At 41.7% G+C, this 26,194-nt stretch overlaps 1 protein-coding gene across 1 annotated transcript in view; it reads right to left on the reverse strand.

Annotated features, from left to right (window-relative positions):
• The window catches only part of NWD1 (NACHT and WD repeat domain containing 1), a 61,441-nt gene that overhangs the window by 10,868 nt on the left and 24,379 nt on the right, over window positions 1-26,194 (reverse strand). The window contains exons 7-10 of the mRNA XM_057709643.1: window positions 24,231-24,353; window positions 16,623-16,831; window positions 14,056-14,328; window positions 4,445-4,535 (exon numbers count right to left, since the gene is read on the reverse strand). Of these exons, the coding sequence (XP_057565626.1) occupies window positions 4,445-4,535; window positions 14,056-14,328; window positions 16,623-16,831; window positions 24,231-24,353 (696 nt within the window). The remainder of the gene's footprint in view (window positions 1-4,444; window positions 4,536-14,055; window positions 14,329-16,622; window positions 16,832-24,230; window positions 24,354-26,194) is intronic.

The raw sequence follows: 26,194 nt of genomic DNA on the forward strand, positions 1-26,194 counted from the left end.
AATGAAGAACAGCCTCTGCTTGTTGCAACTAGAGTAAAGCCCATGCACAGCAACAAGACCCAATGCAGCCAATAAATAAATAAATAAATAAATAAATTTATTTAAAAAAAAAAAAGACAGAGGCAGAGGCTGAAGAGATGTGGCCACAAGTTAAGGAGTCCTGGCAGAAACTGGAAGAGGCATAAAAAGAAAAAAGATACTTCTCTGAAGGCTTTGGAGGGAGCCAGCCCCACCAATGCCTCGCTTTCAGATTTCTGGCCACTAAAACTGTGAGTGAAGAAATTCTTGATGTTTTAAGAATTGATGTTTAATATTGATGTTTGTTATAGGACTTTCGAGCTGGTTTTAGAGAGATGAGGAGGCACTGGAAGAGTGGGAATAACACGGGACAACCAGGAGGTAGGAAAGGCCTGTTGTGTTTGAAGAGCAGCACGGAGGCCAGTGTGGCTGGAGCGGAGTGAAGAAAGCGGAGGTGAGGGAGAGGAAGGGGTGCCAGGTTTAGCATCCCTTCACAACAACAGGACACCCAGTTAAGTTTGAATTTCAGATAAACAATGAAATTTTGATGAGTATAAGTATATCCCAAAATGTTATGTGGGATATACTTACACTAAAAACTTGATTTATTATTTATCTGAAATTTAACTGGGCATTCTGTATTTTATCTGGCAACACTACCCAAGAGGACTTACTCACTTGCATTCCAAATACTGTCTGGGTGAATGTTTTGTTGAGAGGACCCCTCGCAGTGCAGGGAGATGTGTGAGGGCCAGATTATGCATGGCCTTCCAGGCCCCATACAGGAGACAGATCAGGCCCCTCTTCTGCTCAGCTAGTAAATGCACCATGAGACACACCCCAGCAGCTGGCAGAGAAATTCAGCTGTGTGTGTGTGTGTGTGTGCGTACTTTTATTGCCTTTTCTGAGCAGGAGGGAAGCCACCCCCTTACTTTATAGAAAGAGCTCCCTCCCTGGAATGCCATAGACCATCCATTGAATCACCCATTTCGATTGGCACCAACAGCTCAGGTCTGGATGTGGGTGCTGGGTTAGCATGACCCAATTCAAGTGGATACCCTGTGCTTTTACAGGAGTTCTTGCTGACTACATAGGCAGGCCATCAATTCTTCCAGATGTTCAGAAATAATTATTGATAAATAAACAAATATTCAGCATCCTATTTGAGGGTGCAGAGTCAAGCCTGACTGTGAATTCAAATCCCAGCTCCTCCACTTACAGCTGTGTGACCTCAGGCAAGTTACCTAACTTCTCTGTGCCTCAGTTTCCTCATCTATAAATGAGAATAATAAAAGTGCCTACCTCCCAGGGCTATTGGGGCATAAAGGGCTTAACACATGTAAACTGCTTAGGATGGGTTCTGACACATTGTAAATACCCAAGTATTAACTACTATTATTATAAGGCTAACTCTCACACTAAGTAGTTATGGTATGAGGCTCTGTGCTGTGCACCTCATGTGTCATCTCAGTTTAGCTTCAGGACAACATCCAGGGACTTCCCTGGTGGTCCAGTGGTAAAGAATCCACCTTCCAATGCAGGGGACTCGAGTTCGATCCCTGGTCAGGCAACTAAGATCCCACATGCCGAGGGGCAACTAAGCTCATGCACCACAACTACTGAGCCCACGCACCTCAGGTAGAGAGCTCATGTGCCTCAAACTACAGAGCCCACATGCTGTGGAGCCTGCACGCCACAACTAGAGAAAACCCACATGCCGCAGGTAGAAAGAAGCCCACACACCACAACGGAGAGCCCGTGCAACACGAAGAAAGATCCTACGTCCTGCAACTAAGACCCGATGCTGCCAAAAATAACACATAAATACATAAATAACCAACCAACCAACCAACCAACCAACCAACCAACCAACCAACCAACCTCTGGATCAAGTCAGGTCACTGGTGGTTGGGGGCTGAGTCTGTCTTGTGTCTCTCCATGCTCCCTGTGGAACTACTTTTATTGAATTGTACTTGAATGAGAGGCTCACATAGAAGGATGTTATGGATGAAATATATGCGTGGGAAGCTGATGAAATGCACCAAAACATCTACTGTCTAAGGATATTTGCGTTACACTCTTTTGCAGTAGAGGATGAACTCAGCAGACCTGGGGATGTCCACACCCTGCACATGAAAGGTTTGGTCCCAGTCTGGCTCCCAGAAGGTGCCCTTTAAGCCCTTGGAATGTTCTGCCTGAAGAAAGTGTCTTTGTTAACCTGAGGCCTTGGGCCACACTGCGTGGTCTATGCTCAGAGTGTGATGTACTTTGGGAGGGAGCTTTGGAACATGCAGTATCAGCTTGACCTCAGGGGTGGGGCTGCAAATTAAAGTTAGCTGTGCAGGGCATCAACCATGTCTACATGACCAACTCCCAGTAAAAAGCTGGGACACCAAGGCTGGAGTGAGCCTTCCTGGTTGGCAGTACACCATGCATGTTGTCATAGACATCATTGCTGGGTAAGAAAGCACTGCCTGCACAACTCCACTGCAGGAGGACAAGCTTGTGCTTGGTCTCTCCTGGACTCCGCCCCACATGCCTCTTCCTTTTGCTGATTTTATTCTGTATCCTTTTGTTGCAATAAACTGTAACTGTGAGTGTAATAGCTTTTCTGAGTTCTGTGAGCCCTAACAAATCATCAAACCTGAAGATAATCTTGGGGACCCCAACCACAATTCTATTTATGACACTTCAGTGAAATCCTTGCCTGATCTTAGCTGACTTAAAATCGAGGAACGTTTCCCAAGCAGAGTTGGTTCCCGAAACCATGGATGGAGAAATTGCCCAGGCTCCTTCTTCTCATTGGCTGCTGGAAAGAGCCACACTTGAAACCCAACTGTAATAAGTTTCTAGGTCACTGAGGTCCTCAATGCCTTTGGCCTCAGTCCTGAATGTATTTTGTGTCTCTATCCTCATGTTCTTTTGTCTTTTGTTCCTGTTTCCCATGCTTTATTTTATACACACTTAAGTCACTTGAAATTCTTTGGGAAACAAGATGGAGGGTATGTATCATTCAACCATCTGTCAGTCTACTGGACCTGCACTCTCCAATACGTTTGGCACAAGCCACACATGGCTATTAATGAGGCTGGTCCCCATTGAAATGAGCCATAAGTATAAAACACATGCCAGATATCAAGAGCTTCACACAAGAATTTAAAAAGTAATGGGAAATATACCATTAAAATCATACCGATTTCATGTTGGGTTTTGGGATCTACTGCATTAAAAAAGATACATTATAAACACAAATGCCACCTGTTTCTTTTTACCTTTCTAAATAGGGTCAAGAAAAATTTCACAATATAATTGTGGCTCACATTTGTAGTTTGCTTTACTGGACACTGCTGGTCTAAAGTGTCTTTGGCCCCTGGAAATGGCTTTGCAAAAATCAGAGTGATTTAAAGGCAGTGGCAGTAATCTGTATGATACTGTAATGATGGATATACATCTTATACACTTGTCCAAACCTACAGAATATACAACACCAAGAATGAACCATCATGTTAGCTATGGACTTTGAAGTGAGGATGCTGTGTCAATGTAGGTTCATCATCTGTAAGAAATGTACCACTCTGGTGGGCTGTATTGAAAATGGGGGAGGTTGTGTATGAATGGGAGCAAGTGGGCATATGGAACTCTCTGTATCTTCTGCTCAGTTTGACTGTGAACCTAAAACTGCTCTAAAATTTTCTTCTTAAAAAAAAAAAATCAGATGTGGAGCACCTGTAGGTCTCCTCTACCAGGTAGCCCTCCCTGATTGCTTCAGACTAAGGAAGGGAACCCTGTCGCATGTTCCTATAGCCCCTGATTCTTATCTTGACATAGCACCAACCAGTCTTCCTTGTGGCTACCTAATCACCCATCTTTCCTGCTAGCCTGGAAGCTCCTAATAGCAGGGGTCATGTGGGCTGAGTGGATCCTATCCTCTCACCCCGCCCCCCTCTATCCCTGTGCCTCTCCTGCAGGAATAACCGCTCCTATTTCCAAGATAATGGACCGGAAGCCCAGAAAGGTTCAGAGATTTATCCAGAACAGGGGATGGCAAATTACACCCTGTGGGTGAAAATCGGCTGGTCACCAAATTTTATATGTGAGCTAATAGTTTTTAAGTCTTTAAATCCTTGAAAAAAACTAAAGTAAGATCACTATCTCATAACACATGAAAATGGTATGAAAACCAAATTTCAGCATCCAGGAGTGTTATTGGCACACAGCTATACTCACTTGAAATACTGTCCGTGGCGGCTTTCGCACTACAAGGGCAGGGTTGGACAGTTGTGACAGAGACCAGCAATGATGTTTACTACGAGGCCCTCTGCAGAAAAATTTTGCTGATCCTCTTCCCCTTTCCCCAGGCCTCTCTCCACTTCCAACCAAATCTGGAGTTGCTGCCTCATGACTCCAAATGAGAGCTAAACGCTACCTGCAGCAAGAAGGGACTCATCTTCAGAGGCCACCAGGAACCCCACGGCTTCTGGAAGCTTCTCCAGGAGGCTGTCTCCTTCAGAGGTAACCTGTGAAAAATCAAGGATGTCCATCAAACACTTCCACTAGGTTAAGGATTCAGGGTCAAGAGCTTGCATTTGTCACAGGGCTCTGCCACTCACCAGCTCTGTGATCCTAAGTAAATTCCTTAGCCCCTGGCTGCCTCAGTTTCCTCATCTGTTAAATGGGCGGTGATACCATGACTGCCTCACAGGGCTATTGTGGCTAAGAAGTACATAAGATGGTTCCCTCTGGCTCATAATCAGCCCTCCCAAAGTGGCAGCTATTATTACTTTTGACATTATTGTTGTAACCAACTTGGGGACTCAGAGAACATCCCAGCACTCTAGTTTTCTGCCCCCAGAGGAGCTCTGGAGATCTTGAATAAGGTTGAAAAAAGATCGGTTGGAGCTAGAGGAGGGCAGCACCGTTTTCCCCATTCCCGCGTTGCAGAAATGAACTGATTTTGTTCAGATCTAAGAAGATGGTTTGGGTTTTTTGGTTTTTAATTTTTTGGTTTTTTTCTTTTTTTGCTTTTGTTTTTGTTTTTTGTTTTAAGCAGGGGCAGGAGGAAGTGAATTTCTACATGGCTGTTGATGAAATAAAAAGTATATTTTAAGGCAGGACAAGAAAAGCATTAAACAAAAAATTCTCTCTGTGTGTTAGTTTGGGTATCTTCTCCCTTAATGTGCAGTGTGACCCGCATTATACATTAACCAGAGCTCCTCAAAGATGGGAGTGCCTGCTCAACTAGTAAGACCAAACTTTCCCCCTTTCTTCTGACATTAGCAATATAAGTTCTTAAAAGAATAGTGTTCCGGGACTTCCCCAGTGGCACGGCAGTTAAGAATCTGCCTGCCAGAAATAGAGACACAGATGTAGAGAACAAACATATGGACACCAAGTGGGGAAAGTGGGGAGGGCTGGGGGGGAATGAATTGGGAGATTGGGATACCAAATTGTACACTCTAAATATATGTTGTTTATTGTCTGTTAACCGTATCTCAGTAAAAGTTCTTAAAAAAAAGAAAGAAAGAATCTGCCTGCCAATTCAGGGAACACAGGTTCGATCCGTGGTCCGGAAAGATCCCACATGCCATGGAGCAACTGAGCCCATGAGCCACAACTACTGAGCTTGCCCAATGCAGCTACTGAAGCCCGTGTGCCTAGAGCCTGTGCTCCGCAACAAAAGAAGCCGCCGCAGTGAGACGTCCTGCTCACACAACTAGAGAAAGCCTGCGCGCAGCAATGAAGACCCAACACAGCCAATTAATTAATTAATTAATTTTTAAAAAGAACGGTGTTCTTTCCCAGCTCTGCAGGAGGGCATGGTGACTTACTGTTCGCTTTGTACATGTTTACCTGGATTATATATCCTTGGTGAGCTTTATGTAAAATATCAGCATGTCATTTTGTTGTATGATCTTTAGTCTCAAAAATGTATATGACTGTACCTTCGACTTCTAACAGGCAGAAACAGTTCTCAGAGCTTTCTGAGAATCTGCTTCCCAGGTTATAATCCTCAGTCTGGCTTGAATAAAATTCCCTTTTTCCTTCTTTTTCAAAAATTCTTTTTAATTTTAATTTTTAAGAACTTTTATTGAGATATAATTGACATACAATAAACTGCATATATTTAAAGTGTACAATTTGATATTTTTCTTATTAGTAATGTACATATGGCAATCTCAATCTCCCAATTAATCCCACCCCCCTTTTCCATCTTAAGTTGAGTTAATTGAATTTTCATCAACAATTACTGACTTTTTAAAAAAAAACATGATTCTCTTAAAACTTAAAAAAATTAAACTGTAAAACGGTAGAATTAAAAAATAGATAAAAAGTATCCAAAGCTCACCATGAGCATCTTTTCACCTTCGCCGCTGTTCTGCCTTCTCCCTGGAAGGCACTTTTATCTATGTTTGCTGAGAATCTGTTTGTGTAGGTGAACATTTACACAGGCCTCCTTTCAGCACCATCCCTTGCAGATATCATTCTGCAAGTTATTTTTTCACTTAATGTGTCTGGGGTAGCAGTTCTCAGCTGGGGCAAGGGGTGATTTTGTCCCTCCTCACCGAGAACACTGGGCAATGTCTTACAGACATTTTTGGTTGTGAAGATGGAGCAGCTGCTCTGGATCTAGTGGGCAGTGGCCAGAGATGCTGCCAAACACCCTGCAATGTGTAGGACAGCCCCCAACGGCAACGAAAGACCTGGCCCCGGATGTCAATGGCACCCAGGTGTAGCATAGCACTTAAGAGCATGGATCCTAGGGCCAGACGGCTTGAATTCAAATCCTGTCTGTGACACTTCCCAGCTGTGTGACCTTAGGCAAATGACTTCACCTCTCTATGCCTCGGTTCACCATCTGTGTAACATACAGATAATGGTGGCAGCTATACCTTAGCGTTGTTTTGTTTGTTTTTGGTTTTTTTTTTATCTTTATTGGAGTATAATGCTTTACAGTATTGTGTCAGTTTCTGCTGTACAACAAAGTGAATCAGCCACATGTATACATATATGCCCATATCCCCTCCCTCTTGAGCCTCCCTCCCAACCTCCCTATCCCACGCCTTTAGGTCTTCACAAAGCATCAAGCTGATCTCCCTGTGCTCTGCAGTAGCTTCCCACTAGCCATCTATTTTACATTTGGTAGTGTGTATATGTCAATGCTACTCTCTCACTACATCCCAGCTTCCCCTCCCCACAGTGTCCTCAAGTCCATTCTCTACATCTCTTAGCATTGTTTTAACAGATATAAAGTCCCTGGAATAGCGTTTAGTACACAGGGAGCACTGTGAGAATTTGATATTTCCATGAAAGTATCTCTAGGGCAGGGGTCAGCAAAGTTTTCCTGTAAAGGGCCAGATAGCAAACACTTTACTCTTTGCAGCCATATGGTCTCAAATTTGCCATTACAGCACAAACACAGCCACAGACCAATGGGTGTGGTTATGTTCCAAGAAAACATTTACGGGCACTAAAATTTGGATTCCATATAATTTTCATGTCACAAGATATTATCCTTTAAACATTTTTTTCAACCTTTAAAATCAGAAAAAGTTTTTTCAGCTCATGGTTGAACAAAAACCCTCAGTGGGCTACAGTTTGCTGACCATTGCTGAAAACTATCGAATATTTTATAGCTATGTAATCTTCCATGGTATAAAACTTCCTTAATTCACTTAACCACTTTCCTGTGGATGGACATCTGGGATCATGTCAATGTTCTGCTATTACAGAGGGATGCACTAAATACTATCCTCAAGGCTGGTCTCATTTTTTAAAAATTTATTTGTTATTTATTTTTGGCTGTGTTGGGTCTTCACTGCTGCACGCGGGCTTTCTCTAGCTGCGGCGAGTGGGGGCTACTCTTCATTGTGGTGCACTGGCTTCTCGGTGCTGTGGCTTCTCTTGTTGCAGACCATGGGCTCTAGAAGTGCGGGCTTCAGTAGTTGCGGCATGCAGGCTCAGTAGTTGTGGTGCACGGGCTTAGTTGCTCCGTGGCCTGTGGGATCTTCCCCAACCAGGGCTCAAACCCGTGTCTCCTGCATTGGTGGCTGGATTCTGAACCACTGCGCCACCAGGGAAGTCCCAAGGCTGGTCTCATTTCAAGTGAAGTGTATATTCCTGAAGATCTCAGATAATACAAAACATGCCAGATTTGAGAGGGATCTTCCCCTCGGACTGATAAAGGATGGTAGGTGTTTCTGTCCACCAGCTGCAGCGCTGCTGCCACTCACACTAGTGTAAACACAGTCTTCAATTCACCTACCCTCACCCCTCGTTGTGAGGTCATGAGACGCTAAACAGATTTTAAATGTTTTTTGCATTTTTCCTATTTCAAATATGTACATAAAATGAGATGGAATGCTTTTATAATATTATTTCATATTTACCTAAGTCAAATTTACATAAAATGAGATTGCACTGTGTTTACATTTGTGCACACATAGGCAAGTATTTACGATGGGCATGCGACTTTTTAATCTTGAGAGACTCTGCAAGATTGCTCCCCCAAGGGCTTTACCAATTTATACTCCCATGAAGAAGGTAAACTAGTGCCAGAGAAATGGATTTCCTTTTTACAAAAATACACACTTTTTATGTTCAAATAAGAGCTCTATTACATGCACTTTGCTGAACCAGATAAATCTGAGGAGGTGTTTTTAAAACATCAACGTTTAGATAATAAAGTTCCCATTCCTGGCAAAAGCATCATTCCACGTGTAAGTCAATTTCAAAGTTTGGGCGAATTGCAATTTGTGGGTCATAGTTGGCTCTCTGGGCTCAAGGTTGGTGCCTTTGGAGTTGCTACATGCAGCTGGCTACTTTACAGTTGTGCTCAGAAGTGTATTTTTTTAGAGCAGGATGGGATCTACTTACATTTTTAAAGTCCTTGTAAATTTCATGTTATTTCGAACCCAGGCTCTTGGTTGACATATACATGATCTTCATGTCATAGCTCAAAGGTCTAGAGGCTCTGCATCTTGGGTTCCACTTGGATTTGAATATTTCAGAGCCAGCTTAGATGAGGAGTGATGGCTGGGTACCACTCAGGAACTTTGGAAGAAGACTGCTTTTCCCAGGACCAAATAGTTCTAGAGTCTTTGGCTACCTGCTTTTTCAAGCTCTGACTTTCCTAGGACACAGAGAGCTTTGAGCTGAGCATTCTCCTCTAGTTACCGTTTCTGGTGCTCTTCATTTATTGGGTTTCCACCTGGTGTTATATCCCCAAAGCCTGAAGAATTTATTTCCAGCATTTCTTATTGTACAGATTTGTTGGGGACAAGTTCTCTCAGCTTTTGTTTGCCTAAAAATGTCTTTTATTTTGCCTTCAATTTTGAAAGATACTTTCACTGTATATGGAATTGTAGGTTGACAGGTTTTGTTTTTTTCTTTCAAGTTACAGATGCCATTCCTTCCATTGTCTTCTGTCATCACTGTTTCTGACGAGAAGTCAGCTGTAGATCTTATCATGGACAACCATGGTATGTAATGGGTCTTTTTTCCTCTGGCTGCTTTTGATATTTTTCTCTTTATCTTTGGCTTTCAGCAGTTTGATTATGATTGCCAAAATATGGTTTTCTTTCTTTTGATTGGGGCTCTGTGAGCTGTTGGATCTTTGGGCTAATGTCTTAAATTTTGGAAAATCCTTGACCATTTTCTCTTCATATATTTCTTCTGCCACCTATTCATTCTCTCCTCTCCTTCAGAGACTCTAGTTGTACTTTAGACCATTTGGTATTGCACCCACAATTCTCAGCTGCTTTGTTTCCCCTCCATTGTTTTTTTCTTTATATTTATATTTGGAAAATTTCCATTAATGTATCTTTAATTTCATTGATCTTTTTCTGCTGAGACTAGTCTGCTCTTAAGCCCATCAAATGAATGTTTTTCTGACATTTTATTTTTTTGTCTAGTATTTCCATTTAGTCTCTTTTTTCCTAGTTTTGGTTTTGAAATTTTGAAATTCCCCATCTCTTTTCACCCACTATTCACTTTTTTGATTTTTATCCTAAATATTTTAAAGTTCTTGCCTGATTGTTTAAACACCTGAGTCATCTTGTGTATCTGCTTCTATTGGTTGCTTTTGCTCTTGGTTGTCATCCTGTTTTTGCTTATGTATGTCATCATTTTTGTAATATGATGCACATTGTATATAAAAGGAGATTAGAACCTAAATAATATTTACCTTTAGAAAGGAGATGCTTCTTCTGTTGGTCCACTAGTGTGGAGGGGTCTGAATCAATCTAATCTGTATTTCAGGTGAGCCTGGGCTTGATTGCATCTTTAGTTAAGTTGATTTTTACCACTGTCTTCAAATGTTTTGAAGATGGTGTCAAGACTTTCTGCTCAGCAGGGCTGGGATCTGAGCACTGGTGATACTCTAGAAATCCCTATTTCCTACAGCCCAGCCACAATTTTTCCAAATAACAGGATTGCTCTCTCTGCAGCCTGACCACCAGCTTTTTGGGGTGCTGGGAATTATCTTCCAGTCCTGTCTGCAGCTTTATGCCCCAATTTATATTTTGCCAGGAATCGGGTCTGGATTCTGCCACAAACAGACACTGAGAATAGTATTTGAGTGCAACTAGTTTATTTGGAAGTTGATCCCAGGAAACAATAGGCAGCCAATAAATGTGCCTCTTCAAGTCAGTTATCAATGTAGGGAAACATAGCTGAGTCCTGCTGGGGATGCTCTGAGAAGACTAGAGAATGCATCAGAGCTGCCCCAATGAGGGGCCAAGAGCTGGATGGGGTTCTATCCACCACATCTATTTCAGGTTGGGTGAGCGCTGCTCCCACAAGTATTAACCCAGAGGCCAAGTGTGCTGGTGTGGGGGGAGAGGAGTCAGAAATAAAAACCAACCAGGTGAAGAGTCTCAGGTATGCAGCTGTAAGTGCCTCACATCATGCTTTTTGATAGCTGAGGTATCCATTTCAAAAGACATCCACCTTGAATACACATGTTGGCAGCTACTAGCAAACCAACTAGATAAGGAAACAGGCTGCCCACCCATGAAGGTTCCTCTTTCAGAAAGCCCTGGGTAACCTAGATAACTGACCACTTGGGTGACCCTGCCTTCCCCTTCCTGTGTCCTAATTCCTCCCCATATGTTTTAAGTTTGCCAATAAAGAGTGAATTCGTAAAATGCTAGGCACCCCACCCTCAGACCCCAATAAAGGCAGAGCCCCAAGTCCATGCTTGCTCACTCTCTCTCTCAATATCTCTCTCCCCTCAGCTTCTCTGTGTGGCTCTCAGGCGTGCTATTTATCTTCCTCAAAGTTTCCTGATAGTTTCTTGCTGAAGTGCATCCTGTGATCATAAACAGAATTACAAGAGCTAGCCCAATCATAAATAAGGGCTCTGTGGGAGAAACGTGTGTAGAGTCCCCATGAGTGATGTGTGCCCAGACAAGCACCACAGGCATTCCTAATGGAGGGCACTACCATCAGTAGACTTGGGACCAATAGAATAGCCTTCAGAACTGAGGGGATCGGGATGGGACACCAAAGGTGAGTTGTATAGGGAGAAATCTGAGTTAACTAGCACCATATTTCCAATTCACTCCAGTGTGTTATCTCAGCGGCCCCATCCTACCCCCGCTGGTTGGAAGCCTGAACAGGTGCCCATCTGTCCATCCCTTGTTGTGGCCCTGGATGTAGGTGCCACGATCCCCCCCATTTTACAGGTGAGGAAAGTGAGGCTCAAAGAAGGGCTGAGTAGCCCAAGAATACAACTAGGTAAAGGCAGGACTGGGATTTTCTTTTTTGTTTGTTTTCTGTTTGTTTGTTTTTGCTTGTGTATTAAATTATAGTTGATTTACAACATTATGTTAGTTTCTGATGTACAGCAAAGTGATTGTTTTATATATATATATATATATATATATATATATATATATATATATATATATATATATATTCTTTTCCATTTTTCATATTCTTTTCCATTATGGTTTATTATAGGATATTGAATATAGTTCCCTGTGCTGTACAGTAGGACCTTGTTTATATTATATATGGTAGTTTGTATCTGCTAATCCCAAACTCCTAATTTATCCCTCCCTGACCTCTTTTCCCCTTTGGTAACTGTAAGTTTGTTTTCTATGTCTAAGAGTCTGTTTCTGTTTTGTAGATAAATTCATTTGTATCATATTTTAGATTCCACACATGTTATCATATGGTACTTGTCTTTCTCTTTCTAGCTTACTTCACTTAGTATGATAATCTCTAGGTCCATCCACGTTGTTACAAATGGCATTATTTCACTCTTTTTTATAGCTGAGTAGTATTCCATTGTATACATATACCGTATCTTCTTTATCATTCATCTGTTGATGGACACTTAGGTTGCATCCATGTCTTGGCTATTGTAAATAGTGCTGCAATGAACATTGGGATGCATGTATCTTTTTATTTGTTTATTTACTAAAATTTATTGGCTGCATTGGGTCTTCACTGCTGTGCATGGGTTTTCTGTAGTTGTGGAGAGCAGGGGCTACTCTTTATTGCAGTGCACAGGCTTCTTATTGTGGTGGCTTCTCTTGTTGCAGAGCACAGGCTCTAGGTGTGTAGGCTTCAGTAGTTGCAGCTCATGGGCTCAGTAGTTGTAGCTCATGGGCTCTAGAGCGCAGGCTCAGTAGTTGTGGCACATGGGCTTAGTTGCTCCATGGCATGTGGGATCTTCCTGGACCACGGCTCGAACCCGTGTCCCTTGCATTGGCAAGTGGGTTCTTAACCACCGCACCACCAGGGAGGCCCACATGTATCTTCTTGAATTAGCGTTTTCTCTGGATATATGCCTAGGAGTGGGATTGCTGGATCATATGGCAACTCTAGTTTTAGTTTTTTAAGGAACCTCCATACTTTTTTCCATAGTGGCTGCACCAAATTACATTCAGAACTGGGATTTTCAAACTCAAGTGCGTCTGACCCTAGAGTCCAGGTTCCTTGCTAGGCTGAAGGATATTACTAAAGACAATCAGCGAATGAAGGAGTAAAGGGAAGCAACCGAGAGGCCTGATGAAAGAGCTGGGGATGTCTTCTACGATCGTGTTTGGTGTCTTGATTGCTCAGGGAGGCTACGAGGCACAAGGTCCAGAAATGTGGAGCTTTGGGATGCTTCTTTAGAGGCCATTTTCCTCCCTTCCTTGAACGCTCACCTCCTCAACAGGACATACAAGATCATCTGTGATCCATTTCCATGCTGCCTCTCTTTTCCCTATAACACCAGTCATGTTGCTACCTCCCAACCACGGCATCCCCTAATCCCCCCATCTTCCCTTATTCATCTTGGAAATCCTTCTTCTTCCGAGGCTGTCTCCCCAGAGGGAAGCCTTTTCAGCCTGCCTCTTTCAGAAATATTTGTTCCTTCCCCCAACCAAGAACATGCTGTTTCTACCTTTACTGAAAACAGACTGTGTTCCTCTTTGTGTGACTGTAAGTCACTGGCGAACCTGGCTCCCTCCCTAGATTGAGTTCCTTGAGGTTGTAGTTGGACTCTTGTACTTCTACAGCCCCTCCAATGACTAGTGTGGTGCCCTTGTTCCTCCACCTACGACTTCTATATAACTCGCTTTTGGTTCCCCATCCATATCCCCTCAACATACTCCTCTACTCCTGAAGTCTGCTCACTGCACGCCTGCAGCTCTGCACTGTTGTTTTTTCTGACCCTGTCCTTCCACACACTTGGCCTCTGTGTTAATGTTCCTGGGAGCAGCCCTCGCCTAACCACTGATGGAGCTGGTGGATAGAATCCCAGCTCCTGACCCCTCAGCAGGGACAGTGCTGATGCACATTCTATACTTCCTCCCAGGCCATTCCCAGCAGAACTGAGCACCAACAATTGCTCACATTAGCCAGGACCCAGGAGAAACCAAGAGATGTTTCTCAGACTGCACTGAATTGCAAATCCCTAGAATGAAGAAGCCAAGTGTCACTTATTAAAAGATCAAAGGTGAGATGGTTTCTCCCAACTTCTAGGCCATCTGAGCGCTTTGGATCTGAGTTAATGTTGGCATCCTATTCAGTCAAGTTGCTTACCAAAGAGATGGAGCCCTTGCTGGACCCGGTCACCATCTTTCCTTGTTTCTGGACCGAGACCCCACAGGTAATTGTTTCTTCTTTGATGCTGGACAAATGTTGCTTCCTCTGCAGTGTTCCTGTGGCTGAGCTCCACAGACTGACCACGCCACACTGGGACACCACCAGCAGCATGGTCCTGGAAGCCAGCACTGCTGTGCACACCCAGGGGTCAGAGGAGTCCCCCAGAATATGGAAAATCAGCTCTGCAGTTTCCAGATTCCAAGCACTGACCTAAAGGAATGATGAAAAGAAAGAGCCACGTTAGAGGGAGACCTAGGCTGCAAGTTTTCCAGAGTCGAATGCAAGACCTTTTTTTTTCTTTGTCATTGCAATTAAAATTTTTTTATCTTTATACAATTTTTAAAAGATTCCATTCCATTTACAGTTATTACAAAATATTTGCTATATTAAGACCTATTCTTTTCTATAGTTCATGCATTTTATTGTCAACACTCTGTCAGTTTAAAAAAAAGGAGTGGGGAAGGAGGAGGGATTCTGGATTGGATTCTGGAACAGCAAAAGGATATTCATGAAACAATTGATAAAATCCAAATGAAGTCTGGAGTTGAGTTGACAGTAATTGTCAATATTAATATCTTAGTTTTGACAAATACACCGGTTATGTAAGATGTTGACTTTGGAGAAGGCTGGAGCAAGGCTATACAGGAACTCTCCCTGCTATTTTATAGCTTTTCCATAAGACCAAAATTGCTCTAAAATAAAAAGTTTTAAAAATAGAAAAACAGTCAGCTATGCCATGTGCCTATATTTTCATTCCAAGTAATTACTGATTAATAATTAAAGAGGTTTCATCTTTAACCTTATCCCAAAAGTATATTTTGGTCAGCAGTAATCACTTAGATAGTAAACATTTCCCATTAATTCTAGTTGTGGGATTTACACTAAAGATTAAGGAGAGATACACACAAAGTTATATGTACAAGGAAGGCTACCTCAGCTATTTGAAAGTGCAAAGAAATGGAAACAACCTATATGTCCAGTAATGAGGGATTAGTTAAATAAACTACAGTGGAGCCATGCAATGGAATCTTATGAAACCACTAAGCATGCTGTTTTTGAAGAACGTTTAGTTGTGGGCAAAAATAGCTTTATAAAACTGCATATTTGGTTTTATCTCCATTTTGTTTCACATACACATGCGCATGTGCCCACACACACATAATACGTAAAGCAAAATCATGTAAATGTTAATAATGGTCACATTCGCAATTATTTATTATATATTATTTCTTTACCGTATTTTCCAAACTTTTGCTGATAACAAAGCTGATTTCTCTAATCAGTCTTGAAATCAACCCACACCTCTGTAATATTTAAGCCTACACTGTCCAATAAAAATATAATGCAAGCCACACATGACTTTACATTTTTTATAAGCCACCTTAAAAAAGGTAAAAAGAAACAAGTGATTATCAATTTCAAAGACAGAGTTTATTTAACCCAATATATCCAAATTTTATCATTTCAACATGTAATCCATATAAAATTAATATTGAAATATTTTACATTATTTTTTATGATACTCAGTCTTTGAAATCTGTGTATGTTTTATACTTACAGCACATCTCAGTTTGGAACGGCCATATTTCAAGTGCTCAATAGCCACATCTGGTGGGCCCCCACATTGCACAGCATAGTTTATAAGCTACCAATAGTACTTAACAACCACCAATTACTAATAAATAGAATAATTAATAGCTATTAATTATTTGGTGCTTACTATGTACAAACACTATGAAGGGTGTTTTACAGTCATTATCTCATGAGGTAGAGGAAGAATTGAGGCAGAGAGGTGAGGTGATATGATCAAGAATACTCAGCTTGCAAAGAAGTCAACTGGGAGTTAGATACAGCTTTGTCCCCATGCCTTTAATTACTAAGCTTTAACCCCCTATTCTATTGTGTGTTTCTATTCATAAAATGATCAGATTATAGAGTTATGATTGACATAATGGAATAACACAGCGGAAAACATATTGCTTTCAGATGCATGTGGAACATTTACCAAGAGAGACCATTTCAATACATTTGAAAGGATTCACATAATGCAAATGGGATTATATTAGGAAAAAAATAACAGAAAACTATCTGGGAAACTCTCAAACAATTTGGAAATGATTATTACACTGCTAAACAGCCCATTGATCAAAGAAGAAATCAAAAGGAAAATGCTGCAAGTATTTTGAACTGAATGCAAATGATAACATAACATATCAAAGTCTGTGGGATATAGGTAAAGCAGTACTCAGAGGGAAATTTATAGCACTAAAATGGACTGCATTAAAAAAGATGAAAGGTCTCAAATCTTAGGACCTTAAGATCTTAAGATCTATCAAGATCTTAAGTTTTGAAGCCCGTCATGGCACCCTCTCAAGTGGCTGTGTACCTCTGTTTACAGTCCCCCTGTCCCATACCAGGGAGCCCCTCCTTATATAAACACTGTATGCCATCTTTGACTGCTCTGGTCTCAGCTTTGCTTTACAAACAAGGCAGATGTCTGTTACCTTTGAGCTGGATGCTGAATACACAACCTTCTTTGCTTCATCCACATGAAGGCTCCAGATCTGAGGTCCAGTGGGATCTTTTGAGCCTCCATCCCAAATGGTGAATTTCTCCTCACCAGAGAGTAAGTTCCAAAAGCGCAGGGTGTGGTCCTTAGAGGCAGAGATGGCAAGCGTCCCTTTGCCAAACACTTTTACACACCTCACCTCTCCTGCAGCAGGCCAGGGTGGAGGATAGTATATTAGCTGGGAACATTTTGACCTTCCAGCTACCAAAACCTCTGTTGGTTTGGAAATTCCCTGGTTTCCCAAAGAAAAGTTGGATAGATTAGAACATATCCAAATTATAAATAATGGAATGTGGCAAAGCTAAACTGAGTGTAACGACTGGTTGGGATTAAATCAATTGCCCAAATGTTGAATCTGTAGTAAACAGAGGTCATTGAAATGTATAAAAGTTCATCATCATCTAGGGAGTATTTAAAATTAATAAACAAACAAACAAAAACCAAGGTAAGATTATGGAAGATTTCATATTCTTGGAGAGAGATTTTTATAAGAAAAACATGAAATTTGGAAGACATAGAGGGGAAAAATTGACCAACTGGATTACAGAAAAATGTAAAATTTCAGGAGGATAAACTTGAAAGATATATGACATATTGGGAGAAAATATTTTCAGTATGTAACAGATAAATGGAGACCCTCTTTAATAAACAAAGAGTTCTTACAAATAAGCAAGAAAAATGTGAATAACCTACTCACAAGCTGGACAAAGAATATACACAGTACAAGTGGAAAACAAGCATTTGAAAATGATGTTCAATCTCACTAATAATCACAAAAACGCAACGTGAAATACCAACACCATATTACCCATAATACTGGCAAAAACTTTACGGATTGATTGCAGGAGTGCTGGCAAAGACACAAGAAATCAGGCACTCTCATACCCTGCTGATGGCAGTATAAGTTGATATAAATTTGTAAAAGGGCAATTTGGTGACTTTTATTAAAAGTTAAAATGTGCAATCTCTTGGTTTTGATAATACTACAGTTATGTAAGACATTGCTATTCTGGGAAGGTGGATAAAAGGTACATGTGAACTCTGTACTATTTCAGCAACTTCTTCTGAGTCTACAGTTATTTTAGAATAAAAAGCTAAGAAAAAAGAGGATAACACGAAAAATGGGCATACAATTTGACTCAGAAATCCCAATTCTAGGAATGTGTCTTACATAAATAATAGCATGAGTGTGTGAAGATGTAGAAGGACTTTAAGTGCAATATCATCTGTGTAAAAAGAAAACTGAAAACAACCTATCTATGGAAAGGGCATTGGTTAAATAATATGGTACATCCATGTATAGAATACTAGGCAGGCATTAAAAATAAGAAGATGGTTGTTCATACATATGCACTGACCTGGCCATAATAATCATTATTATTACAATAGCCAATACTCACTGAGTGCTTTCTGTGTGCCAAGCATAGTTGGAAGTGGTTAACATGCATTAAGCTCCTTTAACCTCATAATAACTCTATGCGGTAGTATTATTGTCCCATTGTATAGATGCGGAAACTGAGCCACAGCTGAGTACAGAAACTTATCCAAAGCCACATAGTTCATAAGTAATGGACCCAGGATCTCAGCCTGGAGCCCAGGCCCTCAATTACCACAAAACAGTGTTATAACCTATTGTGACAAAAGCAAGTTGCAGCCCAGTGTATAAAACAGCATGATGTGATTTTTGACAAAGCTACTAATGGCGTATAACAGACTGTGTGCGCTGATCACCTCTGGGGGAGCCCTGAAGGGTGAGGGGAGAGGAATTCATATGCCAGCAGTATTAGGGGTGATTTTTATTTCTTGAGATTTGGGTATTTTTCAACCAAAAGTTTTATAAAGAGTAAAGCTTTATAATATATCCCCATACATAGGATACTATATTACTGTTAAATGAATTAGAGATATATACATGATATGGAAAGAGGCAAAAAAAAAAAAAAAACCACAAGTTGCACAAGCTTATATGACTATATGTAACCACACACACACACACATATATATATACACACACCATTTCCATCACACGGACATAATAACCAAGAAGAGAGATAAGAGTAGAGTGCAGTAAAATATTTAGAAAGTGATGAACTTTGAGTATTTATTACCTTGTTTTAATATAATTGATTTCATTGTATGTTTCTATAATTTAATGTTTAAGAATGGCTGTGTTTGGACATAGAGAACAGATGTGTGGTTGCCAAGGGGGAGGGGGAAGCTGGGGAGGGAAGGCCTGGGAGTTTGGGGTTAGCAGATGCAAACTATTACATACAGAATGAATAAACAACAAGGTCCTACTGTACAGCACAGGGAACTATATTCAATATCCTGGGCTAAATGGAAAAGAATATAAAAAAGAAAGTATGTATGTGTATAACTGAGCCACTTTGCCGTGCAGCAGAAATCAACACAACATTGTAAATACACTATACTTCAATTTAAAAAATTAGTTAAAGAAAAAAGAATGGCTGTGTTTGACAACCCGCTTACCAAATTCTTGAAAATTTCAGTCAGTTCTCACAAGCCAGTACCAACCACCTCCTGTATACTATCACGTGATCAGAAACTTTCATTTCCCCTATTATGTAGGTCTATAGTGTTTTCAGTAAATTGATTATTTAGATTTTCTGGTTACAAATAATAAGAGTTTGAGGACTTTGGGCTTCCCTGATGGAGCAGAGGTTGGGAGTCTGCCTGCCAATGCAGGGGACACGGGTTCGAGCCCTGGTCCAAGAAGGTCCCATACACCATGGAGCAGCTGAGCCCGTGCACCACAACTACTGAGCCTGCACTCTAGAGCCCACGAGCCACAACTACTGAGCCCACGCTCCTCAACTACTGAAGCCTGGGCACCTAGAGCCCGTGCTCCCCAACAAGAGAGGCCACCGCAGTGAGAAACCCATGCACCACAATGAAGGGTAGTTTGAAAAGTACCACTCACTAAAAATATTCAGCAGAACAGAAAAATATTGGCAAGAGTAAAAACAAATTCATCCCAGTATTATCCAAACAGCAGATAACTAAAAATAGCCTAAGTACCCCCCCAAATTTTTTTTTACAGTTTAATAAATTCTGGAACACGATCTGTTGAGAGAAATGAAATATTTTTGGTGCATTTAAGCATTATAAGGATGACGGTTCAATGAATCACAGCAGCATTATTCATAACAGCCCCAAATTGAGAACAATGTAAATGTGCTTCAAGTGATGAGTGGATTAAAAACTCTGTTCCTTCCACGCAATGGAATATGACTCAACAATGCAAAGAAACAAACTATCGCTACAGGTAACAATACAGATGAATCCCAAACATATTATGTAGTGTGAAAGAAGCCCCATGCAAAAGATCACATAGTACACAATTTCATTTATATGAAATGTCCAGAAAACACAAATCGAGAGACTCAGAAAGCGCATCAGTGGTTGCCATGGGGCCCGGGGTGGGAGAAGGGATGGACTGCAAAGGGAGCAGGAGGGACCTCCTTGGGGGTGATTCTACAGCGGGATTATGGTGATGGTGGCACAGCTTGGTAAATTTACTACAAAATCATTGACTACACGTTTAAAACAGGTGTATTGTATGGTATGTAAATTACACCTCAATAAAGTTGTTTTCAAAAAGATTCCATGAAAACAAAAGAATGTTTACGGCAAAATGTTAAGAAAAAAAATAATGAAACAGTGCACGTACTTAGATTGCAATAATATAATATTTTAACATCTTTATTGAGATATAATTCACAAGCATAAAATCCACCCATTCATGTACAACAATATAATTAACAGTTCTGGGAACTGTATGTTCCCAGAGTTGTGCAATCATCACCACAGGCTAGGTTTAGAGTATTTTCATAACCTCAGAAAACTGTCACTTCCTCCCTTTTCTCTCCTTATCATTTAAACCATCTTAAGATGCATAATCAGTGATATCAGGTACATTCACGATGTTGTGCAAACATCACCTCTATCAGATTCCAGAACATTTTCATCACCCGAAAAGAAAGCCTGTCCCCATTAGCAGTCGCTCTCCATGCCCCTTCCACCAGCCCCTGGCAACCACTAATCTGCTACCTGTTCTGGACATTTCATACAAATGAATCATATACAATGTAGTCTTTTGTGGCTGGCTTCTTTCATTTGATACAATATCCTAAGCTCTAGCCTCACAGCTCCCTTGCTACTCTGTAAACCTTACAACCTCTTCTTCTCAGGGTCTTTACACAGGTTGTTTCCCCACATCTGGGATGCTCTATCCTCCTGCACTTTGCACACTTATTCATAGCCTTTGTATCTTGGCCGAGTGTCCCTGCTCAGAGAAATCCCTTCCCTAACTGCCCTAAGCCAGTCCCTTTGGTTCCTGTAGCTCGTGACACTCTGTTTTCCTTCTTACACTTATTATGATTTGTAACTACTTTTTTTGTCCGGCTTGTCTTCTCAAATACATGGATCTGACTCAGGGCAGGGACTAGGGTGAGGCAAGTAAGGCACTCACTTGGGGTGCAGAGTTTAAGGAGGTACCAAATTACTGAGTTTTCCTTTTGCCTCTGGCTCCAGTATGGCTTGGCACAGCACTAGTGCTCGTTCTCTCTTTAAGACAGGTTGGGGGCTTCCCTGGTGGCACAGAGGTTGAGAATCCGCCTGCCCAATGCAGGGGACATGGGTTTGATCCCTGGTCTGGGAAAATCCCACATGCCACAGAGCAACTAAGTCCGTGAGGCACAACTACTGAGCCTGCAATCTAGGGCCCTTGAGCCACAACTACTGAGCCCGTGTGCTGCAACTACTGAAGCCCATACACCTAGAACCCATGCTCCACATCAAGAGAAGCTACCTCACTGAGAAGCCTGAGCACCACAATGAAGAGTAGCCCCTGTTTGCCACAACTAGAGAAAGCCCACGTGCAGCAACGAAGACCCAATGCAGCCAAAAATTTAAAAAAAAAGAGAGAGAGAGAGGTTGATATTTATTCATTGTGGATTTTTTGCATTAATTTTTTAAATTTTTTAAAAATATTTATTTATTTTATTTATTTATTTGGCTGCACCAGGTCTTAGCTGCAGCATAAGGGATCTTTGTTGCTGCATGTGGGATTTTTTTAATTGTGGCATGAGGGATCTTTTAGTTACAGCATGTGAACTTGTAGTTGTGGCATGTGGGATCTAGTTCCCTGACCAGGGATCAAACCCATGCCTCCTGTATTGGGAGCATGGAGTCTTAACCACTGGACTACCAGGGAAGTCCCAATTTCTTTATTTTTAAAAATTTCTTTAAAAATTGCATTCAGGACTTCCTTGGCTGTCCAGTGGTTAAGACTCCATGCTCCCACTGCAGGGGGCACAGGTTTGATCCTTGTTCAGGGAACTAAGATCCCGCATGCTGTGTGGTGCGGCCAAAACAAAATAAGTGAGTAAATAAGTAAATAAATAAATATAAAAACATTGCATTTAATGGAATATAGAAAAATGGTACAAATCAACTGGTTTGCAAGGCAGAAATAGAGACACAGATGTAGAGGAGAAACATATAGACACCAAGTGGGGAAAGCGGAGGTCGGGGAGGAATGAATTGGGAGATTGGGATTGCCATATATAAATTACTAATAAGAAAAAAATATCAAATTGTACACTAAATATATGCAGTTCATTGTATGTCAATTGTATCTCAATAAAAGTTCTTAAAGAAAAAAAACATTGCATTTAAATATTATTTATTGTGATGACCAAGGTTTTTAACTTCGGGACGCTCCTAAATTTTACACCCAAGGGGTGTTCCTCACTCCCCTTACCCGAGTCTCAGCCCTGTTCTGTCTCTCTTCAGCCTCAGATCAGGGCCTGGTACACAGTAAGCACTCAATGATTGTTGGAATGAATGAACCATAGCTGTAATGAGATTTTGCAGAAATGAAAATGTTACTTAGGGGACTTTCCTGATGGCGCAGTGGTTAAGAATCCACCTGCCACTGCAGGGGACATGGGTTCTATCCCTGGTCCGGGAAGATCCTACATGCTGCGGAGCAACTAAGCCTGTGTGCCACAACTACTGAGCCTGCGCTCTAGAGCTTGCAAGCCACAACTACTGAAGCCCCTGTGCCTAGAGCATGTGCTCTGCAACAAGAAAAGCCACTGCAATGAGAAGCCTGAGCATCACAACAAAGAGTAGCCCCTGCTTGCCGCAACTAGAGGAAGCCTGCGCGCAGCAACACAGACCCAACACAGCCAAAAAAATAAAAATAAATATTTAAAAATGTTACTTAGGCTCTGAAGGACTGTGGTAGACAAACTGCATAAATGACCACAATCCTTTACCTTCCCTGATCTATATCTTTTGCAGTGTGACTTTGTTTCTCCCATCAAGAGATGAAGCCAATTTCCCTATTCATTGATTCTGGATTGTTCTTGGGACTTCCTTTGGCCAATAGTATGAAGGGGTACCAGTTCCGAGGCTAGTTCCAGGGCTTCAGAGACCTTTTACACTTCTGCTTTCCCTCTTGAGACCCTGCCTCTGCCCAGGCTCACCTGCTGGAGGATGAGAGACCACGTGGAATAGAGTTGAATTGTCTTAGCTAAGAACGTCCTGAACCAGCCAGCCCCCAGACACCCCATATGCATGAGTAAGCCTGGCTGAGACCAGAAGAGCTGCCTGGCTGAGCCCAGCCTGAATTGCCCACTTACAGAAGTAAGCTAAATTAACAGCTACTGTTTGAAGCTACTGTGTTTGCGGTGGTTTTTGTTTTTCCTTTTTCATGTTCTTTTCCATTATGGTTTATTACAGGATATTGAATATAGTTCCCTGTGCTATACAATAGGACCTTGCTGTTTATCCATCCTATATATAAGAGTTTGCATCTGCTAGTCCCAAACTCCCAATCCAACCCTCCCCCTTCTTTTTCTCCTTGGCAACCACAAGTCTGTTCTCTATGTCTGTGAGTCTATTTCTGTTTTGTAGATAAGTTCATTTGTGCAATATTTTAGATTCCATGTATAAATGATATAATATGGTATTTGTCCTTCTCTTTCTGCCTTATTTCACTTAGTATGATCATCTCTAGGTCCATCCATGTAGCTGCAAATGGCATTCTTTCTTTTTTATGGATGAGTAATATTCCACTATATATATCTATATATACAGAGAGAGATAGATAGTTAGATGTATCACACCTTCTTTATCCATTCATCTGTCAATGAACATTTAGGTTGTTCCAAGGCTATTTTAAATACTGCTGCTATGAACATGGGGGTGCATGTATCTTTTCACATTATAGTTTTGTCCAGATATATGCCCAGGAGTAGGATTGCTGGATCATACAGCAACTCTATTTACAGTTTTTTGAGGAACATCCATGCTGTTCTCCACAGTACCTGCACCAATTTACATTCCTGTTTGGGGTGTTTTGTTATGCAGCTATAGCTAGCTTATGCAGGAACAAAGGCCAGGGTTTTAATACAGAGAAGTGAATTGGTGGTAAAGGGGCCCCAGAGGACTGACTGATTGCCATGGGACTCTAGGAGGAGGCTGATCATAAACCCCACCTCCTGAGCCTCACCTGTGTGTCCAGGTAGGATGTGGATCACCTGCTGTTCTTCCATGTCCCACACAGCCACCATGCCCTCCTGGGTGCCAACCACCAACAGCTTCTCTTCCAGGCTCCATGCCATGGCTGTGATGCCTGCAGCCACACAGAAACAAGAGCTCATGTGTCTGAGTGCTCAGCCACGAGGTGCTCTAGTGGGGCCCCACTTCACAGATAAGGAAACTGAGGCACAGACAGAGTCAGTTCCTTGTCCAAAGTCATGCACCTAGAAGTGGCAGAGCCAGAATTTCAAAGCCAGTGCTGTCAGATGCCGGATTCAGACTCTGGGCTATAATGTTTCTGTTGCTCTGAGGTAGGAAAATGGACAGAACTCTGCTCAGTCATAAATGTCTCCAGTTCAGCGGTTCCTACCCAGGGGTGATTCTTCCTCCCAACCCAGGGCACACTGGGAATTGTCTAGAGACATATTTGGTTGTTACACCGGGGGACCAGGGTGATACTGGCATCTGATGGATGGAGGCAGGGATGCTGCTGGACATCTTACAGTGCACAGGATGGCCCTACCCCAGAGAACGATCCAGCCCCGAATGTCAATGATGCATGCCTGGTTGAGTGCACAGTTGGAAAAGATTCACTAATGGAATTATATTGGCTGAGAATCAGGATCCTGCTTTTGACTTCTCTTTGCGTTCGATCTGTGTGGGAAAAGAAGGGCTGGTGCCCCAAAGAAAAAAACATATTTGCCAATACTTTGAGCAAACATAGCCCAAGGCTCTCTGCTGGGTGGATTCTGATTGGTACATCACTGAAGAGAGAGAGGGACCAAGTTACACAAGAGAGAATATCAGCCCAAACATCAGGAGACCAGACTTTCTGAACGCCCTGAGTCCTTTTCCTACTCTGGGTCTCAATTTCCCCCTTTGTGAGGTGATGGGGGAGGTGTTGAAATCAGAGCCAGTCCAAGTCTAAGAATCTAGGATTGTGTTTCCACCTCATGGGGACAGGGCCTGAGCAGATGAAATTTTTTTTTCTTTCTCCCCTCCCCCCCCCCCCTCTTTTTTGGTGATCACTCACTCACTGTGTGACCTTGGAAATGTGAACTCAAACTTCTCATTTTAAAAATGAAGAAACTGAAACCCAGAGTGGGCAGGAACTTTCTCAACTGCAACATGACTAGAGCTCATACAACTGGCACAGTGGGTCTGAAACACAAAACATTTCCCTACTGAGATGAGAAAAGCCAAAAACTTCACTCTGAGCTGTAACTTCCTTTTCCTACACTGTAGTAGACATCACTAATCAATCACCACACTCTGATTTGTCCCCTCCATAGCCATTCTATCATGCTTCCTTTAAGAAAAACAAAACAAAATAAACAAAAAAACAGCAAAAAACAAACAAACAAAAAAACCCACCCCACAGCCCACAGGTTTTACCTAAGCATGTGGGTACCCAGGCAAAGACCATATTTCCCAGCTCCCTTATAGTCGAAGATGGCTAAGTTCTCACCAATGAGACAGGAGCAGAAGTGGTAAGTTCTGCTTCAAAGCCATGCCTTTGAAGGGAAGGGGCTTGCAATCTATTCCTTCCCTCTTCCCACTAGCTGGAATGCTGTTGTAATGGTAAGAGCTGGAGCAGCCATTTTGGGCCATCAAATGGAAACCTCACATTGAAAATGGCAGAGCAACAAGTTTGTAAGAGTCTGGGTCTCTGACACCCTGGAGATACCACATTACGTTTACTTATGCCTGGACTAGTGTGTATAAGAGAAATGAACTCCTGCTCTATTTAAGCCACTGCTACTTTGACCTTTGTTACAGCATCAGAACCTGAATCATAACCAATATACCATCAAACCAGATTTAGTCTCAGAATCCTTCTCAACAAAGCATTCTAGCAGCTGTCCCTAAATCAGTTCTTCCATGCGTTGTCCTTAGTGTTTCCTAGAAGTTCTATTTTGGAAGCTCTTTTCCTTG

Source organism: Hippopotamus amphibius, chromosome 15, assembly GCF_030028045.1.
Source record: "Hippopotamus amphibius kiboko isolate mHipAmp2 chromosome 15, mHipAmp2.hap2, whole genome shotgun sequence".
In the NCBI taxonomy this organism is placed as follows: Eukaryota; Metazoa; Chordata; class Mammalia; order Artiodactyla; family Hippopotamidae; genus Hippopotamus; species Hippopotamus amphibius.